Genomic DNA, 23,151 nt, shown 5'->3' on the forward strand with positions numbered 1-23,151 from the left:
GGGGGCTTGTTTTAAAATAATAGCAATGGCATAATTAGCCGGGTCGGCTTTTTTACCTGGATTAGATGTTTTTGCTTGTTCTTTTTAAGTTTGTGCAGGATCATATATCTTTTGTCCTCTCGTAGCTTGTATAAACACCCGACTAGGTGTTGTAACCAACTCAGCGTTTGATCGTGTACTTTGTTTCGGGTCAAGCCTGTGCTGCCAGATGATTTGGAGCTGCTCACACCTATCAGGCTTTAAACCAACTCCATAATTTGCAAGTGCTGTTGTGGTGTGTGTTTCCTAGTTTAATCTAACTATCAGATTTTAGCACTAAAACTGTGACACAATAGTCCCCGCGTGCAGTTGTCCCTACACTGTAACAGCTTCCTAGATCCGTAACTGAGATTTATACTCAGAGAGGCAGATGAGTTGAAATTTTAACAACTGGCTTGGGTTCAAATTAGTGATTCAGTGAAGAGCTGCGTATTCTCATAAATATGTCTAAATTAGTTTCAAACTAGCTAGGGCAGCAGTTGTTGCCAACAGGACACCGTTAGAGATTCAGGCTGCAAAATCTGTTGGGGACTGAACGTCAAACTGCTAGCGCTCAAGCTAGCAGGACTCCCTTGCTTATCACAGAAGCTTCTCTTCTGATAATGACAAATTTTTTCTGTTTGGGCTAAAAATAATGTTGAAAGTGGGTTTAAACTTGTATTAATTTTCTATTTTAGTACCTACAAAAAGTTCTAAAAGTGAAGAAATGTTAAGAGGGTGAGAGTGAATGGTGGGTGGAGATGGGTGGGGTGGGCTGCACGTGCTGGAGAAGAATGTTCATCAGACTAGGGCTTTTGAAACCTGAAATCATATACTCAGCTTTATTGCATACTGTAGAGGAAAACTAAAAAAAAAAAAAAAAAAAAAAAAAATTTTTATAAAGGGGCGAAGTATGGAGCGGATCCCATGGCATTTTGTGCCAGAGATGGGAAAGAAATTAGAGATATCTTAACGCTGACAGATGTTCTTTGCATTCAGTTATACTGCTGATAGGCAGTATATGGACATCATGCTGCTACTGTACTGATTCCAAATGTATATGGTACCTAAATATACCAAAGTGCTGAAATAAACTATATTATTTTTAGTGCCGATACTGTTGTAATACAACCCTGTGTGACAATGACGGAAAAGAAAGAAGGAGGTGGGGGGCTTGAGGTCTTGCCTTCTCTGCTTCTTCCTGTTTCCCAAGCCTGGCTGCTAGGCTTGTCAGGAGAAAGGGTCTGTGGGTGCTGGGCTGCAGGAGGGTGAACAAGGGAATTATTCTGGCGTGGTGACTGAAAATCAGGAATTGGAGGAAGAGGGGATGGTCACAGTTGAGGTCCCTCTGTGACTTGTACACTCAGCTGAAGAGTTTCCTAGAGAATTCCTAGCCCTACTCTCTCCCACAGTGTGGTTGGGATAAGAGAGCATTAATGACAGGAGGAAAGGAGACTCCCATCTCCATCACACACCCCTCAAGCCTTGCTAACTTCTTAAAGCTTCTATTGTGATGTTTGATAATGTTACAGAATTTCTTTGGATGTCAGCATCGTAAAGGAATTGACCATAGCTGTGTCACGTATGCTCAGGGTTTTATGTTTCTTTAATTGTGGTTTGAAAGCTTTTCCATTGAGCAGAGATATAAACCTAGTTTACCTGGATAAAAATTATATATTATATAAAAAGCAACAAAGAACGTTTTTATTTGTTGGACAAATTTTGAGATAGCTTTAAAGAGTCTTCATCTTTTCTTATGTGTAATAGAAATCAGTGGATTTCTAAAAAGGAAATTGTTCTTGATGTTCTAGAGTTCTCTTGATGTGCTTATAGTAGTACTCTAAAAGCAAAACAAAAATATGACCAAGTAATCCGTCTAATTTCAGCATCGTTAGGAGTATACATATGTTGGCAAGATGATTACAAATGTTTATAAATTTAAAAAGTCCAAGAAATTAAGATAAATAATTCTTTTTGGTCTGTCCACCTAAATACGATAAATATCCTTTAACTGCAAATTGTTCTTCGGCTCATGTTCATCTTTTTTTGTGACTTTACGATGCAGGCATTATCGGAAGCGCTCTGCGTCACGTGGACGCTCTGGTAGCCGGTCTAGAAGTCGTTCTCCATCTGACAAAAGAGGAAAACGTGGAGAAGACAGACGCTCTAGAAGTAGAGATCGAGAACGTAGACGTGAGAGGTCACGCAGTCGGGACAAGAGAAGGTCTCGATCACGTGACAGAAAGCGTCAAAGGTATGACTTATCAATTCCAATCTAAGTAGATAAAAATGCCTGTCATCTGAATATTGATGTTCTTCCACTATAATTAGCTACTTTGCTGTTGTTCATGATGGATTTTACTATGCTTAACGTTTTTACTTATTAAATGGTTTCTAGCTGCTGGTGCTGGAGTTTGTAAGCTCTTAGTGGTCTTGATGATTGTTGGATTCCTTTTACAACCTGTTCCTCAATAGCAGGCTAAAATTATACTATGATAACATGTTAAATAAATACAATTTTGTTCTGTGGCAGACGTTCAAGAAGTAGAGAGAGGGAACGGAGCCGAGAGAGAAGAAGATCCCGGAGCCGAGAGAGGAGGCGCTCTAGAAGCAGAAGTAGAGGTAGACGGTCTCGGTCCTCCAGTCCAAGCAAGAACAGGAAAACAGAAAACAGGTATTTGTGTTCTCTAATTACGATCAATGTCATAGTGACAAAATATTGTAAAACTCTTGGTAGCATGGAGGGAATCATCAGGCAAAACTATGCAAAGCTTTGGTTTGTAGAACAAGGAGAATATTATGTGAGTGTACTGTTACGATCTTTTCCCATTGCTTAATATGTCTAACGCAGTTTATTCTGAGAATGTTTCTGTAAAAGAAGAAGATCCAAGTTGTGGCAGCTAAAAAACGCAGTTAACTTTAAAGTTAAGACTGAACTTCATTCTGAAAGTTTTGTTGTGCTTTATTGTTATCTCAGGTTCCAGTATCAACAAGTTATCAACAGCATGTATGCCCAAATTAATAAACTACAGGTGCTCTCTAGCATAGGCATTACATCAAAGTATAACTTTCTTTAAACTTGTAAATTACTTGAGAACCATAAGTTTTAGTTACCAGATTTGCTCCAGTGTTCTCAGTGATGCGCTGTATCATTTTCTTCTCAGATAAAGCACTTTATTTCTTTGGAAACATATAGGGCTTTAAAAAAATATGGGTAGGGTAGCAGCAGGGGATCTATAAACAGCATCATGCTGACATCTGTAACAGGAATTTCTAAACTGTTATAAGTGCCAGTGATTGTACTGGAGCTCAATGTTTCATCCATTCTTTACAGAAAAAGCGTTCTAAAGAATGTAAGCTGATGAAGTTTGAAATGTGCTTTTTTAAATTGTATTTGTCCAGAAAAATAAAATATATAGTGTAATACTTCAGAGAAGCTCAAGAAGTCTGCTTTGGTAAAGCCACCATCTGTTTATCTGCTGTTTGTTGAATTCTGTGGGTGTGCTTAGTGCTGCAATCAATATGGATTTGACAAGTACTAGTCTTAGGGGTTTACATTTGAATAAACCATCTAGTAAGTAGACTTAGTAAAGAGGTGAACCTTGAACTCTTTTACATGTTGGCTTCAGAAATGTGTAAAAACTTACTATGGGTCAAGTTCTTTTAAATATATTTTAATGGAATTTTCAGGTATAATTACAAACAGCATATAATCATGCTATGCTGTAAAATGAGTGGGAAGTCCGAAAGTTGTAATAGCAGTCTGTAGAAAGAATAAGCAGGTTGATGACAAGCTAGAAATTGGGAGGAGCTGGAATCACAAAGTCTTTTGGAATAAGCGTATGGTTTGTATTAGAATAGCCCAATCAAAAAAGCTTAATGAGATTTAATTGGCTAAAGTGAATTTTACATTTATTATCATGAGTTAGCACATGTTTGGTTTGGATGCCTTTTTTTTTTTTTTTTTTAAACTGGAAGCAAGTAAGGATAATAAAATCTGTGATAAATGGGTTTTGTATTAAATGCAAGTCTGCATGTTACATTTGAGTTACATAAGTAGCTTTTCCCAGGGAGAGGTGTTTTTATGTCTTTCAGCCAGTACTGTATGCTCAAGGGGGACATTCAAACTTCCATAGCAAGATGCTAGATCACTTTACCTTTCTCTAGAAATTCAACAAACAGGAAATTTTTAGTATCTCTTTTCTAACTGCTGTCTTCAAGGAGGTGTAAAATAAACTGCAAAACCACTAGAGTATCAATTGTAAGTGTTCTGGAAATGAAATCTGCAACTTCCCCCTGTAGAGAAATGAGAAGAACAGAACCAAAGCATGTGAATTGGTGGATTGCAATAGATTCTACATTTCTGGTGGTTAAAGGGAATATTTCCATGAAATGGAAAGATTCTCTGGGAGTCAGTGTGCTTTGTAAGGTATTTGAAAACATAAACCTGTACAGGGTGTTCATAGTTCTGTTTCTAGCCAGCACATGTATATCCTCCCCCTCAGAAAAGCTGTACTGTTCTAAGAAATCTTTGATCTTACCTTTCAGATCAAGATCTAAAGAAAAAACAGAAGGTGTGGAAGTTTCCAAAGAAAAGAAAAAAGACAAAGAAGACAAAGAAGAAGAGAAGGATAAAGATGCTACCACAAATACCGTGGCCACTGAGGTAGAAGCTTTTAACACTTAGAAATTTAAAAGATAGAATTTAAACCAGGAATTAAGTTAGCCATAGATTACTGCATTAACAAAAGAAAACCTGTTCTTAGAGCTGGACAAAATCCCCACTGAATGAGAGAGTATTCTCTTCAATAACACAGACTCCTGTCATGGGGTATGCTTCCAGTTCTTGGCAATAAGAAACATTCTTCTCAATTCAAGATTTCAAACTGCTTAGACTGCAAACCACAGACAAGCATGAAGGATCTCTCATTTTTCACATATTAGGTGTCAGTAGAGGAGCTGAAAATTTTTTTGGCCCCTTGACCCAGGCAGGAATCAAAGAACAAAGGGAGAGGGAAGCTCACTTTGCCTTGTTCCATGACATGAGAAGATGTCCTAGATGAAGAATTCCCAAACTAGCAGTTTTAGCTAACTCTTCTAAACCTGCACGTTGTTACTAACTCTCCTTTGTTAATAGCAGCTGCACCATCAGTGAGGGCTCCCCAGGCATAAACCAATCACAGGATTTTGTGCTAGAAGGACTTTTGGAAGTAGATGGTAACATGATAATTCTTTAGTCTTTTATAGATCAGTGGCTAAAATGAGTTGAAACTCACTGGTGTGAGTTACAATATTTTTTTCTAGTAAATAAAGGAAAGTTTAATTTGCTATTGTCTTAAAAATTATATACCAGCTACTATCATGAAAAATAAAACAGTTAACTGCATTTCTTACTTGACAATGTTGTAGTTGATGTTAGTATTTTTCATTTACTTCTGTTGTGATGAGTTTGTGGATGTCCAGTTTTCTATGGCATGCTCACACAGCAGTTATATTTGTTTGAAGAAGCATAGGCTAAAGCCAGTGGCCATTGATTTTCCCTATTTGGTTGCTTTTTATCATAGAATTTCGATCAGAACAAACTAGAAGAAGAAATGAGAAAACGAAAAGAAAGAGTGGAGAAGTGGAGGGAAGAACAACGCAAGAAGGCTATGGAAAACATAGGAGAACTGAAAAAAGAAATTGAAGAGATGAAACAGGGGAAAAAATGGAGTTTAGAAGATGATGATGGTATTTAACTTTTTATATATAACAGTTAAAATACTTTTGTTCCTAATAATATTTTTATTACATTATCTTTAAAGCATTTAATTACTGTTCAGAATGTGAACTATAAAATAACAAAGCCTAAATCTGGTCAAGGCTTCAAATGGTTTAAAATACAGTTGAGATTAACAAACTGGGGAGATTTGTATGAGGAAATTACTGGACTGTAATTATTTGGGTAGACTAATAATTTGACACACGTGAGCACTTTTCTACATTCCCATCTTTCTTGCTCATATTAGATGATGAAGAGGAAACTGCAGAAGGAGAAAAAGAAGGCAATGAGGTTGAAGATGAAGAGTTAGATCCTTTGGATGCTTATATGGAAGAAGTAAAAGAAGAGGTCAAGAAGTTCAATATGAGAAGTGTGAAAGGTGGAGGTGGGAGTGAAAAGGTATTATTAGGATTTCTTATCTTTGTCTTTTAAAAATAGCTTTGTGTTTTAATATCAAAATGGCTTTGAAAAAAAAGGGGGGGAAGTGCAAAAAAGCAAGAAGTAAGTTAGATGCATATAATGCCTGTTGGCCTTAACTTTAATTTCCTGGTGTTTTTATCAAGCTGTTTTATCAAGCATTAGTCTGATAAAATTTCACTGACGGAAGTGGAAAAAAATCCAGCATAATGCATTCAGAAGTACGAATATTCTGTATATTTTATACAGTATGTTTTTTGTTTTATATGATAGCACAATAGTTTTTCTTACCCGTTCTTGTAGAAATCTGGACCAACTGTTACCAAAGTAGTAACTGTGGTGACAACCAAAAAGGCAGCTGTGGAGTCAGAAAAGAAGAAAGGGGAGCTCATGGAGAATGACCAAGATGCAATGGAGGTAATGGAAGTGTCCTTCTACTGTGAAAAGGCAATGTGCCTCTTATAAGAGGCATGAGAATGAGGGTAGTCCTGGGATTTTTCCATCTCCAAGGAGATAAAATTTAGATATTTAATTTGCAGAACCATGGTCACAAGATTTTTGAACTTAAGCAGTTTCTTATTACTTGTACTGTTTTTTTTCAGAAATCACCATCGCAGCTTTATTGTTCAGAGGCAGTGTTATACAGATGAGAACTGAATGAGTGCATCAGGTTGTCTGGCTTTGTAATTGTTCTTACTATGACTGGGCTGGTGTATGTCACATGTAGTGTGTGTTCAGTTCACGTGTTCACGTTAGTGAAATTGGGCAGGCAGTCCTGGTGACCCTGTGTGTGAATGACCCACTAGTATAGAGTGTTTATGTATGCAGCTGCTCAGTCTGCACGTTCGGTCGCATGCATCTAATCTGAAAAAAATGGGAGTTTGTGTGTTACATTTCTGCTGAATTTCTTTGTAAGTATAAATATATTAATTTCCAAAACACCTGTAAGTTATGGATCTCAAAACACTTCATAAATCATAATGAGACATCTCTTTTAGCACAAATGAGAGGCAGATGTTCTCATTTTACTACTGTTTAGGAGACAGTAGAAAGGAGTTTGATTCTGCCTAGGGCTACAAAATGCTATGCCAAGTCATGTGTTCTAGTAGGCAGCACCCTGAACCAAATTTATAAGCATTTTCTGTTACACTGGCTGTAAATAACAAATGTGTTTTAGTAGGAAGAGGTGGTACAAGTAGATAGATGTCAGCTGCCCTCTCTGGATGTGGGTTTGATGAACTGGTAGATCTTCCTGTGGTCTTTACAGTGTGCAATTTTTTGCATGTTGAGCAGTGGCAGATCAGCATGAATATTGAATTTTAACAGAACAGTGCTCTGGGATTCTCATAGAGCCATCTCGCTCAGTGATTGGATCTGAACTTCTAAGAATTACTCTTCTGTGTCCAAACTGCCTTCATAAAATGCTTTCAAGAGAATAGGAATATTGAGTACTTAATGTGATTGTGTGTGGTGGTGTAGGCCTGAATAGTTCGTTATGAAGGGTATGGGTATGTTGCTGTCTGCGAGGTCTTAGAGAGGCAGCCTTGCCCAAGTCGTAGAGTAGATACCCTGCTAGCCCTGTAGTTCAACTAGGTCATGCTATGCTCTGTGTTGCTGCAGTTGCAGTGTTAGTAGCACTCGGCTAGTTTAAAGCTGAGCTGGGTGCATCTGTCAGAACTGTGACTGCAGTGGGACACAAATCAGTGGTGTGCTGGCTGGATTTTTTTTCCTTAGTATTTTCCTCTTACTATTTCTGTTGTATGGCAGTGATTATTTCTGAATGACAAGGCTAGTAGTTAGTATTCATAGAGTCATGAAAGTGATACAGAACACGGTGAAAGTTAAGGTTTGGGAGAAACAAGAAAGAAATGGATGAAAGAACAATTGGGACTCTTCCTAAACTGAGAGCACCTTTTTAGTATCTGGTCTAATAGGGTAAGGAGTAACTGTTGCTTCTGAGTAAAGTTCCTCTATAAATAAAAAAACAGAGCCTGTCAGAATACTATTCATACTAATTTACACACAAATTACATTACAATCTATACAGTATTCCTCAGAAGAGGAGGAAGTTGATCTTCAGACTGCCCTGACTGGCTATCAGACCAAGCAGAGAAAGCTGCTAGAACCGGTGGATCATGGAAAGATAGAATATGAACCTTTCAGGAAAAACTTCTATGTTGAAGTACCAGAACTAGCTAAAATGACTCAAGAAGGTAAGGACAAATACAACTAGAACACCTTGGGTACTATTAAAGAAAAGAATGACCGATTTTGATGTGCAAAGAAACAGCAAATTCTTCTGGAATACAAAGAGCATTTGGAGCAACTTGGTATAGAAAAACACTGAATCAGTTAGATCACTACTACTGATAACTTCATATAATTATATATGAGGCTTTGATTGAAAAATTTACCTGAGTCCTTTCCACCTACCTCCTGTATTTATGTGTAACAGCTAAAAGCTGTTTTTCTGGTGGTGATAAAATTAGTATTTCATGTTCAAGGACAGATCAAGAATATTTTGATCAAGGTAATAGAGAAATGTCAAGTTTGACTCTGTTGTAATGCAAACTCTTATTTCAGAGGTGAATGTGTACAGGCTGGAGTTGGAAGGAATTACAGTCAAGGGAAAAGGCTGCCCCAAACCAATAAAAACCTGGGTACAGTGTGGTATTTCCATGAAGATTCTCACTGCCCTCAAAAAGTAAGCAAGCACTTTATAAACTATTATCATGCTTGATTTTGCTCACTGTGTTCTACCATATGTTTATGAGAAAAACCTTTTTCTTTGTTGCATAATGCAACATGTCCGTGTTTGTAGATGTTACATATATAGTCATCAGTTTTTATCACTCAGTATTGAACTATTGTTATGAACTATTCCTTCCGCCATTTGTATCATGCTTTTGCCGCTCATTTTTAAGCTGTATTTTTTGAATGGCCCTGATATGTATATGTAAATATGAATATGCAAATTTTTTAGCATGACTTTGTGATTCACATCTGTCAAATCCTATTTTGTTTTTAAAATATCTTTTTTTCCTTTCTTTAAGACATGGCTATGAAAAGCCCACTCCCATTCAAACCCAGGCTATCCCAGCAATTATGAATGGACGTGATTTGATTGGCATTGCTAAAACAGGAAGTGGAAAAACTATTGCATTTCTGTTGCCCATGTTCAGACACATTATGGATCAGAGAGCGTTAGAAGAAGGAGAAGGTCCCATAGGTACAAAACTTTTATTTTCAAAATCGCTATTTAAATTAAAAAACCCTCAAGCGTATGCTTTAGAAGGGTCTTTGGTTCTTCTCTTGGTTATAGGGAGGAATGCTTACTTACTAATTTCCACTAATGAGTGGCTCTTTTTTTAATTTAGTTAATGATCGCAGTGCTATTTAATGTTGTTTGTGATCACTGTGCTGTCTAATGTTGTTTCAAGAGCACTTGCATGTCCATATATCTGGAAGGGAGACCTTACTCCTTTGATTGTGAAACTTTGACCAGATTTCCCTCCATCCTCATACTGCCTTAATTCTCTTTTTCTTGAAATTACATTTTTAAAAATACATATAAGTAAATTGCTGTAAACATCATTACAAAAGATTAATTTTTATTGTATAAATAACAACATCTCTTACATTGCAATGTATGATGAAAATGCTTTGCTTTTTAGCTGTCATTATGACACCTACTCGTGAGTTGGCTTTGCAGATTACCAAGGAGTGTAAGAAATTCTCAAAGACACTTGGTCTTCGAGTTGTCTGTGTTTATGGAGGAACAGGAATCAGTGAACAGGTACGCAAAAGACATACCTTACTTGTCAAGTAACTCTTGAACTTTATTAGCTAATGTTACTTTCGCAGTGAATTTAGTTCCTTTCTCTTTCCCATAAACCCAGTACATTTGCAGCCTTCATTATGGATTTTCTCTGTATGAATGGTAGCAATGGAAAAGCTTAAGCATTTGCACATAACTTAGCCTTAAACATATTGATCTTCTTGAAAATTCTCAAGTATGGTCCTTTAAAGTTTCAGACTGGTTTTTTTTATGTACGTACTGAGCATTGCAGTAATTAAACTATTAGTGGGATGTGACAGTTTGAAAGTTATTGAGGATCTATATTTTTATGAGAGTTCCCCTCAAGATAACAAAAGCCAGAAAGTGTTAACTTTGGTTTATTGCACTATCAAATATTGCATGTTAGAGTAATTTAGAGATTAATTGCAAGGATTTTCCCCCCCGCTCCCTGTTCATGGAAACAACAGGAGTGACCATCTGTCATGGAACATGGTTTATTTAGTATCAGTTGTCCCTGATAGAATATGTGACATTTCTTATAGGCCCTTAACTGTATAGAAGTCATATCCCCATTACAGCTACTTCAAGTGGTAGTAACTTAGGTTGTCAGAGGTTACTCTTTTGGAAAGCAAAGTTTTCCAAAGACTTAAAGAAATTGCTAAGTAAAATCTTTACATAAACAATTCACATTAGTAGAACAGCTGTATTTGCAAGGTGATACATGTTAAAAAAAAAAAAAAAACACAAAGCAAAAAACCACTGTAATAGTTTGTTTATTATGTTTTAAAATCAGATAGCTGAACTCAAAAGAGGTGCTGAAATTATTGTTTGCACTCCTGGACGTATGATTGACATGTTAGCAGCTAACAATGGTGAGTAGAAAACCTTTTCCTATGGAGAATTTTTTATATTTGTTGTGTAATTCTAACAAATTCAAAAGATCATGTATTTTGATAAATGGTCTTATGGAATTTTCTTATATCTCTTCAGGCTGCACTATCTAGCTATTGAGAATATATAACACTAATAATAGGTTTAATCATATATTGGTTTGCCTTTTTTTGGGAGGACAGGAAATACTACATTCTTGAAGAGTTTCTGAGAATGTTTATCATTGTTAAACTTAAAATGTGCTGGTCCAAATTTTTAAACTTCAAGTCATTTAAATAAAGGTTATATAACAGTTGCTTATTTTGTCTGCCCATTGATCCTTTATTATTGTTAGTGTAGCTCAGCAGTTACCCACTTTTACATAAGAGCGTCTGACTCTGCCTTTATCTGTTGGTTTTAAAAAACAAACAAAGAGGCCCTCCCTAAATAACTGTTCAAAAGTAAAAGAACTGACCTTACATCAAATATTCAGATTGATTAAACTGAGCCACTGCAGCTTTAAGAGGTTTTGTCCTAGTGTAACCATTGCATGCTTATTAGATAAAGTTTTATTATTAAATTATTCCACATCAAAACCTCTACTAAACTGTTGACATTATTTAACTTCTGTGGAAAAAGTACCTTCAAGACATATAGAACTGGGCTTCCAAGACTTAAATCGTCAAAGGTAGGTACATTAATGCTGTTCCCAAGTAATTTTACAAAGTTATTATTTGGGGATGAAAGTGTTAAGATGTTAAATAGATATGTAGATTTTAAGAAATATTTGTTTTGTTCCTTAAGTATGAATTCCGCATCTTAAAAAAAATGCAGCGCTATATCTCTTAAAAATAATTTGAGGATTCAGCTACAATTTGCTGAAGGTGAAAGGACCAAATTCTACTGTAGTTTGATAGGCATGAGTCTGAGTGGTAGTTGTAGAAAATGTGAAAAATCTGTTCCATTCTGAGAGCATTTGACAGTGTCACTCCACAGTTGTTTTCAACTGAATGTGTTCACATGTTTATATCGTTTGAGAGTAAGATTCTTAAATCCTTGAGTTAAATCCTTCTCATGAAAGGGAATCTCTTAGCTATTTGTTTGGGAAGGGTGCTAATTATCCTCTACATCATAATTTCAAAATGTTCACAGATATACAACTTGCTTATTTTGTTTCCAGCTGTCCCAGAGTTTGGGGTGGTTTTTAATTTTAAATTTAGTAGTGTTACTGGGTAGGTTTTAATCTTTATATATTCATTTTGAAAAGACTGCTTACTCTGTTTTATGCATATTATTAGCAGTTAACTAGAATTAGTATGATTATCCTCAAATAGTTATTTCTAGCTCCAAGGAAGCATTACAGATTATATGTATAAAAGGAATTTTTCTGAGGCTGCAACAGTTAGCACTGGACTTTGCCTTCCACACATGCGCTGTAATCTCTAATATGTTTTTTTCTAGGTGGCGCTGTCAGATAATGGCTGATGTGGCTCCTTGCTTCATCTCAGTCTTAGTTTTATGATGTGTTTTGGCGAGGGCAGTTTTCTGAATTTTACAGGTTCTTCTGGCCCTATGATGGTATGCAAGAGAAGAGTTTGACAAAATAAAGGGCCTTGTGCATACTTACACATTTCCCAGAATGTATATGTGATTAAAATGAGAACATTAAAATTCACATTTAGTGAATTTTTTAAAAAAGTAATTAATGTCTTTGTTAGACGATAGTGAGACTATATAACATTTTTAAAAAATTATTCCTGAGGGAAACTAGATTTCCATTTGATTTTGTTTCCCATGTGTTTTTTCCTCTCCTTTCACAGGTCGAGTGACAAATCTCCGTAGAGTCACATATGTTGTACTTGATGAAGCAGACAGAATGTTTGACATGGGTTTTGAGCCTCAGGTAATTAATGACATGAGTGATATTGCCACAAGATGTTATTTTCCACTTAAAGAATTTTGCAATGCTATGTTATTATTACACTGCCAATGAGTGTTCAAAAAGATGTGCTACATACGGACAACAGTTTAAACTTGACTCTTTAATTTTTCTATTATCCTCACCTGCTTTGTTTTCAATAAATTCTTATACAGCTTAGATTTTTCTCTAATACACTATTTTTTTTTTACACACTTGTTTTGGATACTTGTGGCCATGTTGTAGCCCTATGTAATCCCTTGATGCAGGTGTCATTAGTAGTTGTGGCCTGCTTCTAAAGTCTTTGATGTCTCCTGGCAATGTCCTGCAGGAGACAGGAGCAAAATGTGGGAAATGTTGGTGACAAATTACTTGCTGGCAGCTTTGGACATCCAGGGCTCTTTCAGTTGTCATCAGGCTATATTGTCTTCCAAAATTAGGAAAATTCCCTTATTTTGTCTCTTGAGCTGTAGGGTTTCTGCTGCATGTGTTAAGATTTCTGCTGGGATGTTGCTGGGTTGCATATTGTCACTCAACTTCCTTTCAAGTCCAGCAAGTTTTGCCCATCTTCCAATGCCAGCACCTAGATTCCATGAGCAAGTCTGTAAAGAAATGTTTTGTAGTCTGTGTGTAGTGCAGATACCACCTAACTTTAAAGACGACAGCTCTGTATGTGTATGAAGTTCAATTACAGCACTTGGGTATTAACAGGGAATGTTCTCTTAAACCAGGTTATGCGCATTGTAGACAACGTCAGGCCTGATCGTCAGACTGTCATGTTCTCTGCTACTTTTCCCAGAGCTATGGAGGCATTAGCTCGGAGAATCTTAAGTAAACCTATAGAAGTGCAGGTCGGAGGGAGAAGTGTTGTCTGTTCTGATGTGGAGCAACATGTTGTGAGTATCACACATCTGCCTCGATTCTCATTTGCTTGCAAAAGATTATTTCCAGCAATATTGAATATAAACCAATATACCCACAGAGCTTTTCTTTTTAGAAGTTTAGTGACCTTATTAAACATGAACTCAGAATAAACTAACACCCTAATCTGCAAATGCAATGTGATCTTTTTTTTTTTAAAAAACTTGTTTTTATACCACTAAGCTGAACAGCAGTTTTGCCACTAGCTGTGGAAACAGCCTGAAAAAGTCATCTCCTGTTCCTGATTTTTATTTTGAGGCACCCTGAATGTGTTTGATGACTTAAGATACAATTTATACTCTTTCTGCTTTGCCTTTGTATGTCTTTTTCCAGATTGTCATAGAAGAGGAGAACAAGTTTTTGAAGTTACTGGAGCTACTGGGACATTATCAGGAGAAAGGATCGGTTATCATATTTGTAGATAAACAAGAACATGCTGATGGGCTGTTGAAAGATTTAATGAGAGCCTCTTATCCTTGCTTGTCTCTTCATGGAGGTAATCTGCAATCTTAAGGTTTTATATTAACAACTCTAAACTAGAATATTGGTATTCAGTAGTTACAAAGAGAAGTTACTTAGCTCCTGTATAGTACCAATTATTATTTCTTCCTAAGCAGGCTTTGCTTTATAATTGGAAAGATATTTGTCTCTTAATTTGAAATAGACATGATAGTTTTCCGTAGTTACTCTTTATTGTTCCCTGTGAGACATCATCAGATGCCAAATCTTGTCTCTGTACAACAGGATTGTTACTGAGAGTTAACACCTCTCAGGGAATATCACTAACTACTTGCTATTGTAAAGTAGTGAATGCCATTGGGGGAGTATTATATGATATTTTTATTTGAGATTCCACAATAGTAGCAGCTGTTGTTTCACTTTTCTGCCATGAAGTAGTAATATAACGGAAGCAAGAGGAGGAAATCTCTTTAGAATATTGTCCATCCCAGAGTATTTTAAAACTTCTATATATAATGCTTTTAAAAATACAGTAACCAATGAGTACAAAACCACTGTTCATTTAGTGGAAGAGGGAGAAATATTCTTATTCTTCTGAGATTTCTGTTGCCTTTAGAGAACACACAAAGCCTCCAGATGAGATCTCAATTGAATACAAGAAGTCAAATCGAAAATCATATTAAAGAAACTTTTGAGGATCTTGATATGGGAAAACATCTTTTTGTAGTGGAAAAACGAAAAGTTTTGTTATTCTGGATAATAGACTAAGAGATTTATTATTATGGCTAATGTATGTTGCCTGTAAAAGGGTGACTGTACTGAAATTTTATTTGTGTGGGCTTTCGGTTGTTTGAAGTTAAAGAGTGTTTTGACCTGTGTACAAATTCTTAACTGTTTTGTCTGGTTTCTTGCAGGTATTGATCAGTATGACAGGGACAGCATAATTAATGATTTCAAGAATGGAATCTGCAAACTTCTGGTGGCCACATCTGTAGCAGCAAGGGGCTTGGATGTAAAACAATTGATGCTGGTGGTCAATTACAGCTGTCCCAACCATTATGAAGATTATGTGCACCGAGCAGGCCGAACTGGACGAGCCGGCAATAAAGTATGTATAATCAGTTCCCTGGTTTGGTTATTACTGAAAATTTTTCCTTACTTATTACTCGATCAAGGTGTTCCCAAAGGATAGCTACGGAGGCAATAGTTTACGTTATTAGTGGGAAGAGAGTTTTCCTTTAGAGTGCATCTAAGGTTTTTGAGTGATCATGTGTAAAATATATTCTGAATTTTAGCACTATGAAAGTTGGAACTTACGTGTTCTTCTGATGTATGAATGTTCTTTTAAATCCCATTTGTGGCTGAAAGTTTGGGTGGTTTTCACTGTTGGAAATGTGCCCTACTAAATTTCTAAGATTTTTATTTTCCGAACTTTTAACCATGAAAAGATTGAAAGGGAAGACTTCAGTGTCTACCATCTGTAGTTGATTATCTCTGTATCAGCTTCCTGGGAAATCACATTATTCATTCTACGTTCCCGCTAAAAAAAGTTTATGCATGAATATCTTAGTTACTTTTATTGACCAGAACAACAACATCTGTGCAAGGGTGCTTCAATAAATTTAGAGATAAAGTGTCTTTAGAGACTTCTCTTTATTATCTTTCAAATCAATTTTGACCAGGGGTATGCATATACATTCATTACTGAGGATCAGGCACGGTATGCTGGTGATATCATTAAGGCTTTGGAATTGTCTGGGAATCCAATTCCTACTGATTTGGAGAAGCTCTGGGCTGACTTCAAAGACCAACAGAAGGCTGTAAGTAATTCTTTCTTCGGCAGTGGGCTTTGGTCTGGGTTTAATGCGTAGGCACGTGGGTCCAGTTGTATAGTCTACATACATGACTCATCTCACTGACTTCATTGAGAACACTTATGTATGCTTAGGTAAGTGTACAAGTGTTTTCAAGATTGGGATCTTGAATGTTACTTACAGGACTGTTCTTGAGAATTTAAATATTGTCATCTGGTATGTGATAGAGAAACGCCTACTGTATAAGGGGCACTTCGGCTTTTATCAAAATTCACGTAAAAGATAATGAAGTTCTCTCACAGAATTTGTGTTATTATTTCTAGAGCTCTTGCCATCAGAAGATCTTGCTCATGCTGAGAAGATTGACTTTGGAGTTTTTCCGATATAAAAACGGGAGGGTTTTTTTTACTGCATTTGAAAAGCATTTAAAATGTGTACTTACAAAAAGTCCCAATAGTGTATTTTTTCTATCTGCTGAATTAACATAGCTTTTTTTATTACACTTCATTGTAAAAGACAGTTTTTAAAATTTGCAGAGCTTTCTAAACGTGCTAGGATTTGCTTTTTAAAATAAATAACTTCAAAATTATTTGTATAATTTTATAGTTATTTTATGACTATCAGAATCGGGATTTTAAATTTCTAAGTATGAAAATGTGTGGTTTTGTTTTCAGGAGGGAAAGTTGATTAAAAAAAGCAGTGGATTCTCTGGCAAAGGTTTTAAATTTGATGAAACAGAACAGGCTTTGGCTAATGAAAGAAAGAAGCTACAAAAAGCAGCTCTTGGCTTGCAAGATTCAGATGATGAAGATACAGCTGTTGATGTAAGCACCTGAAAATAAGATTTAAGTTGCTTAAGGATTTCCAATGTATTTGTTTTTTCCCCAGTAGGTTACATAACACGTGGCAGGATTTTTGTTACTCCATGTCCTATGCTATTGACTTAATTAGTTAAATTCCATGAGTAGATCTGTATGTATTCTTCGATATAAAAGATACATAGCTATGAAGATCAAGATCTATGAAGGTCTTGAAAGTCTCTTTCTGACTTACTGGTATTTTATACTTAATATATGTAGTTATGTAAATGTCACAGAAATTCTTTTCTTTGTAATATTAATCTTGCGTAAATTAAATAGAATGATTGCCCTCAATTGCAAGCATTCTTTTTACTTGCAGTGTTTTAAAGAAATTCGTAGTAGCCTTTTCTATTTCTACATCCTTGTTAGAGTCCTTTCTTAATGTTTGTTAGACTCCTTTTCATGACCTTGAAAGTTAAAACTTCCTGGTTATTAGATCATCTGTTCCTTTTGTTGAGTTGTCGTTCTGGGCAGGCTTCTACCATTTATACAAGATTTAATTCTTTAAAAGCATGTAAACTAATGCACCTTAGTGTTTTCTTTCTTTAGGATGATAAAATTATCTAATGGTAAATGCAGTGATCTAATAATTGTTATTTTCTTTAGATTGATGAACAAATTGAAAGCATGTTCAATTCAAAGAAAAGAGTAAAAGACATGGCAGCACCGGGAACATCAAATGCTCCTACACCATCAGCTGGGAATGCAGAAAAATTGGAAATTGCTAAAAGATTGGCTTTGAGAATCAATGCCCAGAAGAATCTTGGAGCAGAGGCACAAGTATTGGTCCCCTTCCACTTTAAGGTCAGGCTCTTTACAGAGCAATTTTTTTCTTTTTCTTTTTCTTTTTTTTTCTTTTTTTTTTTTTTATAATAAAGGTTGTTCAATTCTTTGTTCTGTGGCTGCCATTTTACTTAGTGTTTCTGCACACTAATAACATACTGCATTATTTAGCTCATTTGTGCTGGGCTAACTCAGTTATAAGTTGTAGGATTTGTAATTGAGCTAATATGATAATAAGATTTAATAGAGAACTGGAAATGCTTTGTCTGCCCTGGCAAAGAGTTAATTCATTACTGATAAAATTACACAATTAGGTTTTGTCAGCTTTAGCAGAGTTGCAGGACATATTTCTCTGCTGAAGCATGTGATGCACAATACATTTAGATTTAGGTTAATGTGGTCTGGAATGTCCAAAGGTATTTTGAGCTGAAGATACAAAGGACCAGTAAGATCTTTTCTATGCAGGTGTGAGGGGAGTTACTGAGAGGAAGGAAAGAAGAGAAAGAGAGGTTCGGAGGATGTATTTGTTATGTGGATAATTATATTACATAGAAAGCTTTAATGAGACCCTTGTTGGTTTATCTAGGACTTCTTTTGGCTACCTTGTTCTCAGCATGGACCTATTTTTTTACAGGATGTGATGCAGCAGGCTACAAATGCTATCCTGAGAGGAGGCACAATTCAAGCTCCTACTGTATCTGCCAAGACCATTGCAGAGCAACTGGCTGAAAAAATCAATGCTAAGCTCAATTATGTACCCATAGAGAAGCAGGAGGAAGAGAAACAGGATGGAGGACAAAACGAATCCTTCAAGAGATATGAAGAAGAATTAGAGATCAATGACTTCCCACAGGCAAGTAACCATTTTGCTATAATCAAGTGTAACTGACCATTATTTAACAAAGGCCATCTTCATAGGTTAGACTATGATTACACCAATAAAATATTTTGTCTCTATTTCTTATCATACCTAATTGAAATAACCACATTATCTGTGATTACTTCTCAGTTTATAGATACACAATGCTTTGGATATATTCCAGAGAATATCAGAAAAACAAGCATCTTTTCACTTTCTGCCACTGACTTCTCTCGTATCCGGATCTTTGACGCTGTCTGGCCTTTTATTTCAAAGGCCATACTACTATGACTGATACTGCTCTTTGCTTTTTTTATTACCTGAGTATTTTTGCCATTCAGAATATTGCTGCTCTGGTCTACCTCATCTGTTATTTTGAGACTTTATATTCCACAGTATCAAGCACAAATTCCTTCTATTTATCTTTGAGGTTCTGCCCAGGTTTGCCTTATTTTATAAAGTTGTTGTGTTACTAGTTTGTTACCCTTCCCTCTCAGAAATCCTCTTAATTCTTATCCTAAGCGGTTTCTCTTTCATAGAATATGTTCTAGATTTTATAATTTTGCTAAGGATCCTTCTAACCCTTTAAGGATACGCTTGCTAGGTACAAAACATTGCCTGCTCATAATGGTAGCCATTCTGTTGTCTGCAAATAAACAAATTTTAAATCTTTAGGGTTGGGTTTTTTTTTTTTTGGTAGAGCTGCACTAGGAAAAATAGCTTTCTTCTGATCTTCTTTTTGTTCTTCGATATTTTGTAATATCTTCTCTGAAACACTGATGTATATATGGCAGTTCATCAGTGAAAATCATCACTGCTCGTTATGTCCCTGGAAGATCTCTATAAGGGAGAGGGACTCGTCTTGTGCTGTATGTACGTGTAATACTGAACACAGTGCAGATCTGAGATGACAGAGATAAAGTAAGATAAAATGATCGCCTAAACCAAGAATGACAGCTGACTGTGTAAGCTGTTTTTTATAGAAGTACTACACAACCATTCGATACCATCACGTGAGCTGTAAGGTACTCTAGGGTACCCTTCCTGATTATGGGTGCAGTCATTTCTGGGAGTCAGATCAATGCTGATAAGGTACCTCTTGTAGAGAGAATATGTAACAGGCAAAGTTTTCATCCAGGGACATACAACTTGCCTTTAGAGGCTGAAGAAACCAAAAGGAACTGGAGGGGATTGTTCCTCCTGTCAGAAATAGCTTTGCCTTCACACCAAGGCAGTGTGAGCTACTACAGTCTTGTCCTAAGTCCTCTAACTTTGAGCTTACCATGACAAAAAAATCGTCTCAATCTACAAGTAATTTACAACAATCTACTAGATACTTTCTAGTAATTTCATTGTCTAAATTAATGGGATGCATTTATCATAATGAAGTATTTTTGGGGATATTGTAGAGATTTGGGACAATTTTTACAGGGTTCTGAAAAACAACTGGGAGTGTTTATTCCTTAGGCTTTATCTACGGAGATTTTAAGGTTTACTTATTTTTGTCTTTAACGAATGAACTGTTAGAAATAAATAGCATTTATTTTGTTAAAGGGAAGTACTTGCAGCCATTAACAGTATATGTTTGCCCTTGAAGTCTATTCCTGTACAAAAAGTGCTAAATAAAATACTTGAGTGCTGCTTCAGAAAATCACAAGAAAAAATTAGAAGTTTTAAACTTGCAGTGTAGCAAAATGGAAGGTCTTTAGAGTTCTTGCTTCAGTAGTACTATGCATCCATTCTCTTTTCTCCTTCTTCCATAACTTTATCTTGTTGACGCAAGAGGCGGATTTTTTTAAATATACTTGCATAAAAATAACTGGCTAAAATTTCAATCTGCATTTTTAAAGTAGAATGCCGTGACCGATTTTTTACAGTGCAGTGTTGTCGTTTGTCTAAAATGTCAACTAACCTTTGGATTGCCATTTTGTGTGATGCCTTTCTCCTTGTTGATCCTCCCATATCCTTCACCTTGCAGACTGCCAGATGGAAAGTTACCTCCAAAGAAGCGCTACAGAGAATCAGTGAATATTCTGAAGCTGCTATTACAATCAGAGGAACTTACTTCCCTCCAGGCAAAGAACCCAAGGAAGGAGAACGGAAGATTTATTTAGCTATAGAAAGTACGTATTCTTTTTACAAATGTTTCAATGAAAGGTATGACTCCAGTTTTTTAATGACACATGGAATCTCTATAGTCATAGTGTCTGGATGCTCAGTCACAGAACCACTGTAGTTACTTTGCAAATTAATATAATTACTAAAGAAACACTCGTTTATCTTAATACACTTTGTCAAATGACCCATGGGGATCACAGGGATGCTTCTCCTGAGAAGACTGACCTGCCACAGAACAACAGCAAACACGTATGGAATCAGTTTGGAGGAGAGGGAAAGAAAAGAGGAAAAAAAAATCAGAGTAAGCACAAAGAGGTCTGTGCCAATGTGAAAATAAGAAAGAAAATGGAATTGTGTGGGTTTTGGCTATTAAAGGTACAAGAAATTACATCAACTACTACAACAAAAACTTTGCAAATCTCATGATGGTTGAGTAGAGTTTTTCTCGAAGAAACCTCTAATCCTAGGTATTTCTGAATAGTGTAATTTATGACTGTCTGTTTTAATTATCTTCCTTAAAACAGAACACAGTCTAGCTGTGGCAGTCCATACAATACGAGAGTGTTCTTCAGCAAATAGTTGAGGATATTCAGCAAGTTTTACAGTGTTTCTGAAAATAGCCAGCAATTTTTATTCTGTAGGCTTCACATACAGAAAATGTTTAAGATGGTAATGTTTTTCTGTCTCCAGGTGCCAATGAACTGGCTGTACAGAAAGCAAAGGCAGAAATCACACGACTTATAAAAGAGGAGCTCATCAGATTGGTGAGTGAAATATCCAGAGTGCAGTGCCTTAATTTATGCTTTATGAGATTGATTTCTACAAATGTTGACACTGGCATACATTTTTATTAATATCAGGGGCTGGAGCCTACAGATCTCAAAAACACGGTTTCATTGAACAGCCTAGAAAATATATTACTGTGTTCAATCAGCAGACATACGGCTATTTTCCAGCCAGCAGATGGAGATAACACATTAACAGAGCTTTTTGACTGAAGACCCCTTAAAGAGTTGGGTCCAAATAAATTTCGTACTTTCAGCACCATCAGGCAGGGAAGAGAAGAATTATTCCCCTCATTTTAATACTTCATATGTGTTGAGAGATTTGTTTTGCCGTAGCTTTACAGCATACCCAGCTAATAATCAGCTGTATTCAACATACTCTGTTTTCAAATAAGATAGTGTCTTGAGAAATCATATTTTGAGTTTTCTGGTTGAAGAAACCTCGGCTTTCTCTAGAATAACCTTCAGTGATACTACATTAGACTTGACAGTGTCTTTGGCTTTTTCTCTTAAATAGCCTTTCAAATCAACAGTCAATTCCAGTGGTCTTGCTGAGCCATTATTGATAGTTTTGTTTCTTTTTCAAAATTGTTGACCTCCCCATAAAAATGTGTTCAAAGGAAGGAGATTGCTAAGGAACTGCTTATTCACCTGTAATGTGGATTTATTATTAGTGGGGTTTTATTGCAATTCATTTATCCATTTTCACTTTTAACTGTGATTATTCTCTCCTTTATTTACAGCAAAATTCATACCAACCAACCAACAAAGGAAGATACAAAGTTCTATGAGTGTTTGGAGTTATCTGTCTGCCAGTGGCTGGTGCGTGAAACTTCGTGGCTTCTGTTGTTTTTTTGTTTACACTGCTTGTTGTAAATTAAGAATTTTTTTATTTTGTCTTGCGGACATTTTTTAACAGAACATTGATACTTGCTGAAACATTTTAATTCTCTCCACTAAAGTTATCAGTCTTAAAGCAGACCAGTTTTGGCGGAGCATGATTTAATTTAAAAGTGCAGTTTATACACTTTTCATCATAAAGAATATAAAATAAAACAGATTTTAATTTTCCTGACAGACTATACTGTTAAGTAAATTAAACAATGTTGGGATTTGTGTTGGAAATTGTTAGAATGTACCTGCTTCATATTGTGGGGATGGTTCACGCCATATCAGTTTATACTGGAAAAATGATAAAACACCAAAATAAAGGCAGGATTTTCTCCTGATCCGTAGCATCTCTCTGGCTGGTTCCACACACATTCGTTCCTTACACAAATGTCCCCCTAAGGTCAGAGAGTCTTGCAGTGATCAGAGTAGAGAATTTTATCCAGAAATACTTGAGGTCTAGTTTTAAGATCTTCTTAATTCTTTTCACGTCCCATTTTGTCTTTATCATCCAAGTAATAGAATAACTCTTTGGGACTTTTGTAAAGTGAAATGTTTTGTAGTATGAAAATAGTTTTCTTGTTTTTTTCCTAAACATCAGAATTTTAGGATTTTATTTTTTCCTTTCTCTGACATAAGAATGAAAGCCTATTTAGTTTAAAAAGAAATTCTCAGAAAAAAAGAGAAACCTCTTTTGTAATGAAATACGACTTTGTCACTTTTTTATAGTGTTCTTATATATACGTTTAATGTGATTTTTCCCCCAGGGTTGTCATCTTTATTACTGTTAGGACATGGCTTTAAGTAAAATGAATAATGATATTTATGAGTGAATTCCACAAATATTGACTATCATTGCAGTCAATAAGCTACTGGGACAG

General features: G+C 35.9%; 1 protein-coding gene across 1 annotated transcript; it reads left to right on the top strand.

Annotated features, from left to right (window-relative positions):
• Positions 1-2,083: 2,083 nt before the first annotated feature.
• DDX46 (DEAD (Asp-Glu-Ala-Asp) box polypeptide 46) lies at positions 2,084-22,675 on the top strand (the record flags this gene model as incomplete). Its single annotated transcript, XM_009581811.1, has 22 exons — positions 2,084-2,272; positions 2,552-2,692; positions 4,567-4,684; positions 5,583-5,748; positions 6,027-6,178; positions 6,500-6,613; positions 8,244-8,409; positions 8,780-8,900; positions 9,250-9,425; positions 9,871-9,992; positions 10,789-10,867; positions 12,686-12,768; positions 13,515-13,679; positions 14,038-14,200; positions 15,078-15,271; positions 15,846-15,983; positions 16,652-16,801; positions 17,444-17,641; positions 18,255-18,473; positions 20,458-20,602; positions 21,288-21,361; positions 22,126-22,675. Coding segments are annotated over 22 exons (3,121 nt in total), but the record flags the coding sequence as incomplete, so codon positions are not given.
• Positions 22,676-23,151: the final 476 nt, after the last annotated feature.

The sequence above is a fragment of the Fulmarus glacialis genome, unplaced genomic scaffold (assembly GCF_000690835.1).
Source record: "Fulmarus glacialis isolate BGI_N327 unplaced genomic scaffold, ASM69083v1 scaffold49487, whole genome shotgun sequence".
NCBI lineage: Eukaryota > Metazoa > Chordata > Aves > Procellariiformes > Procellariidae > Fulmarus > Fulmarus glacialis.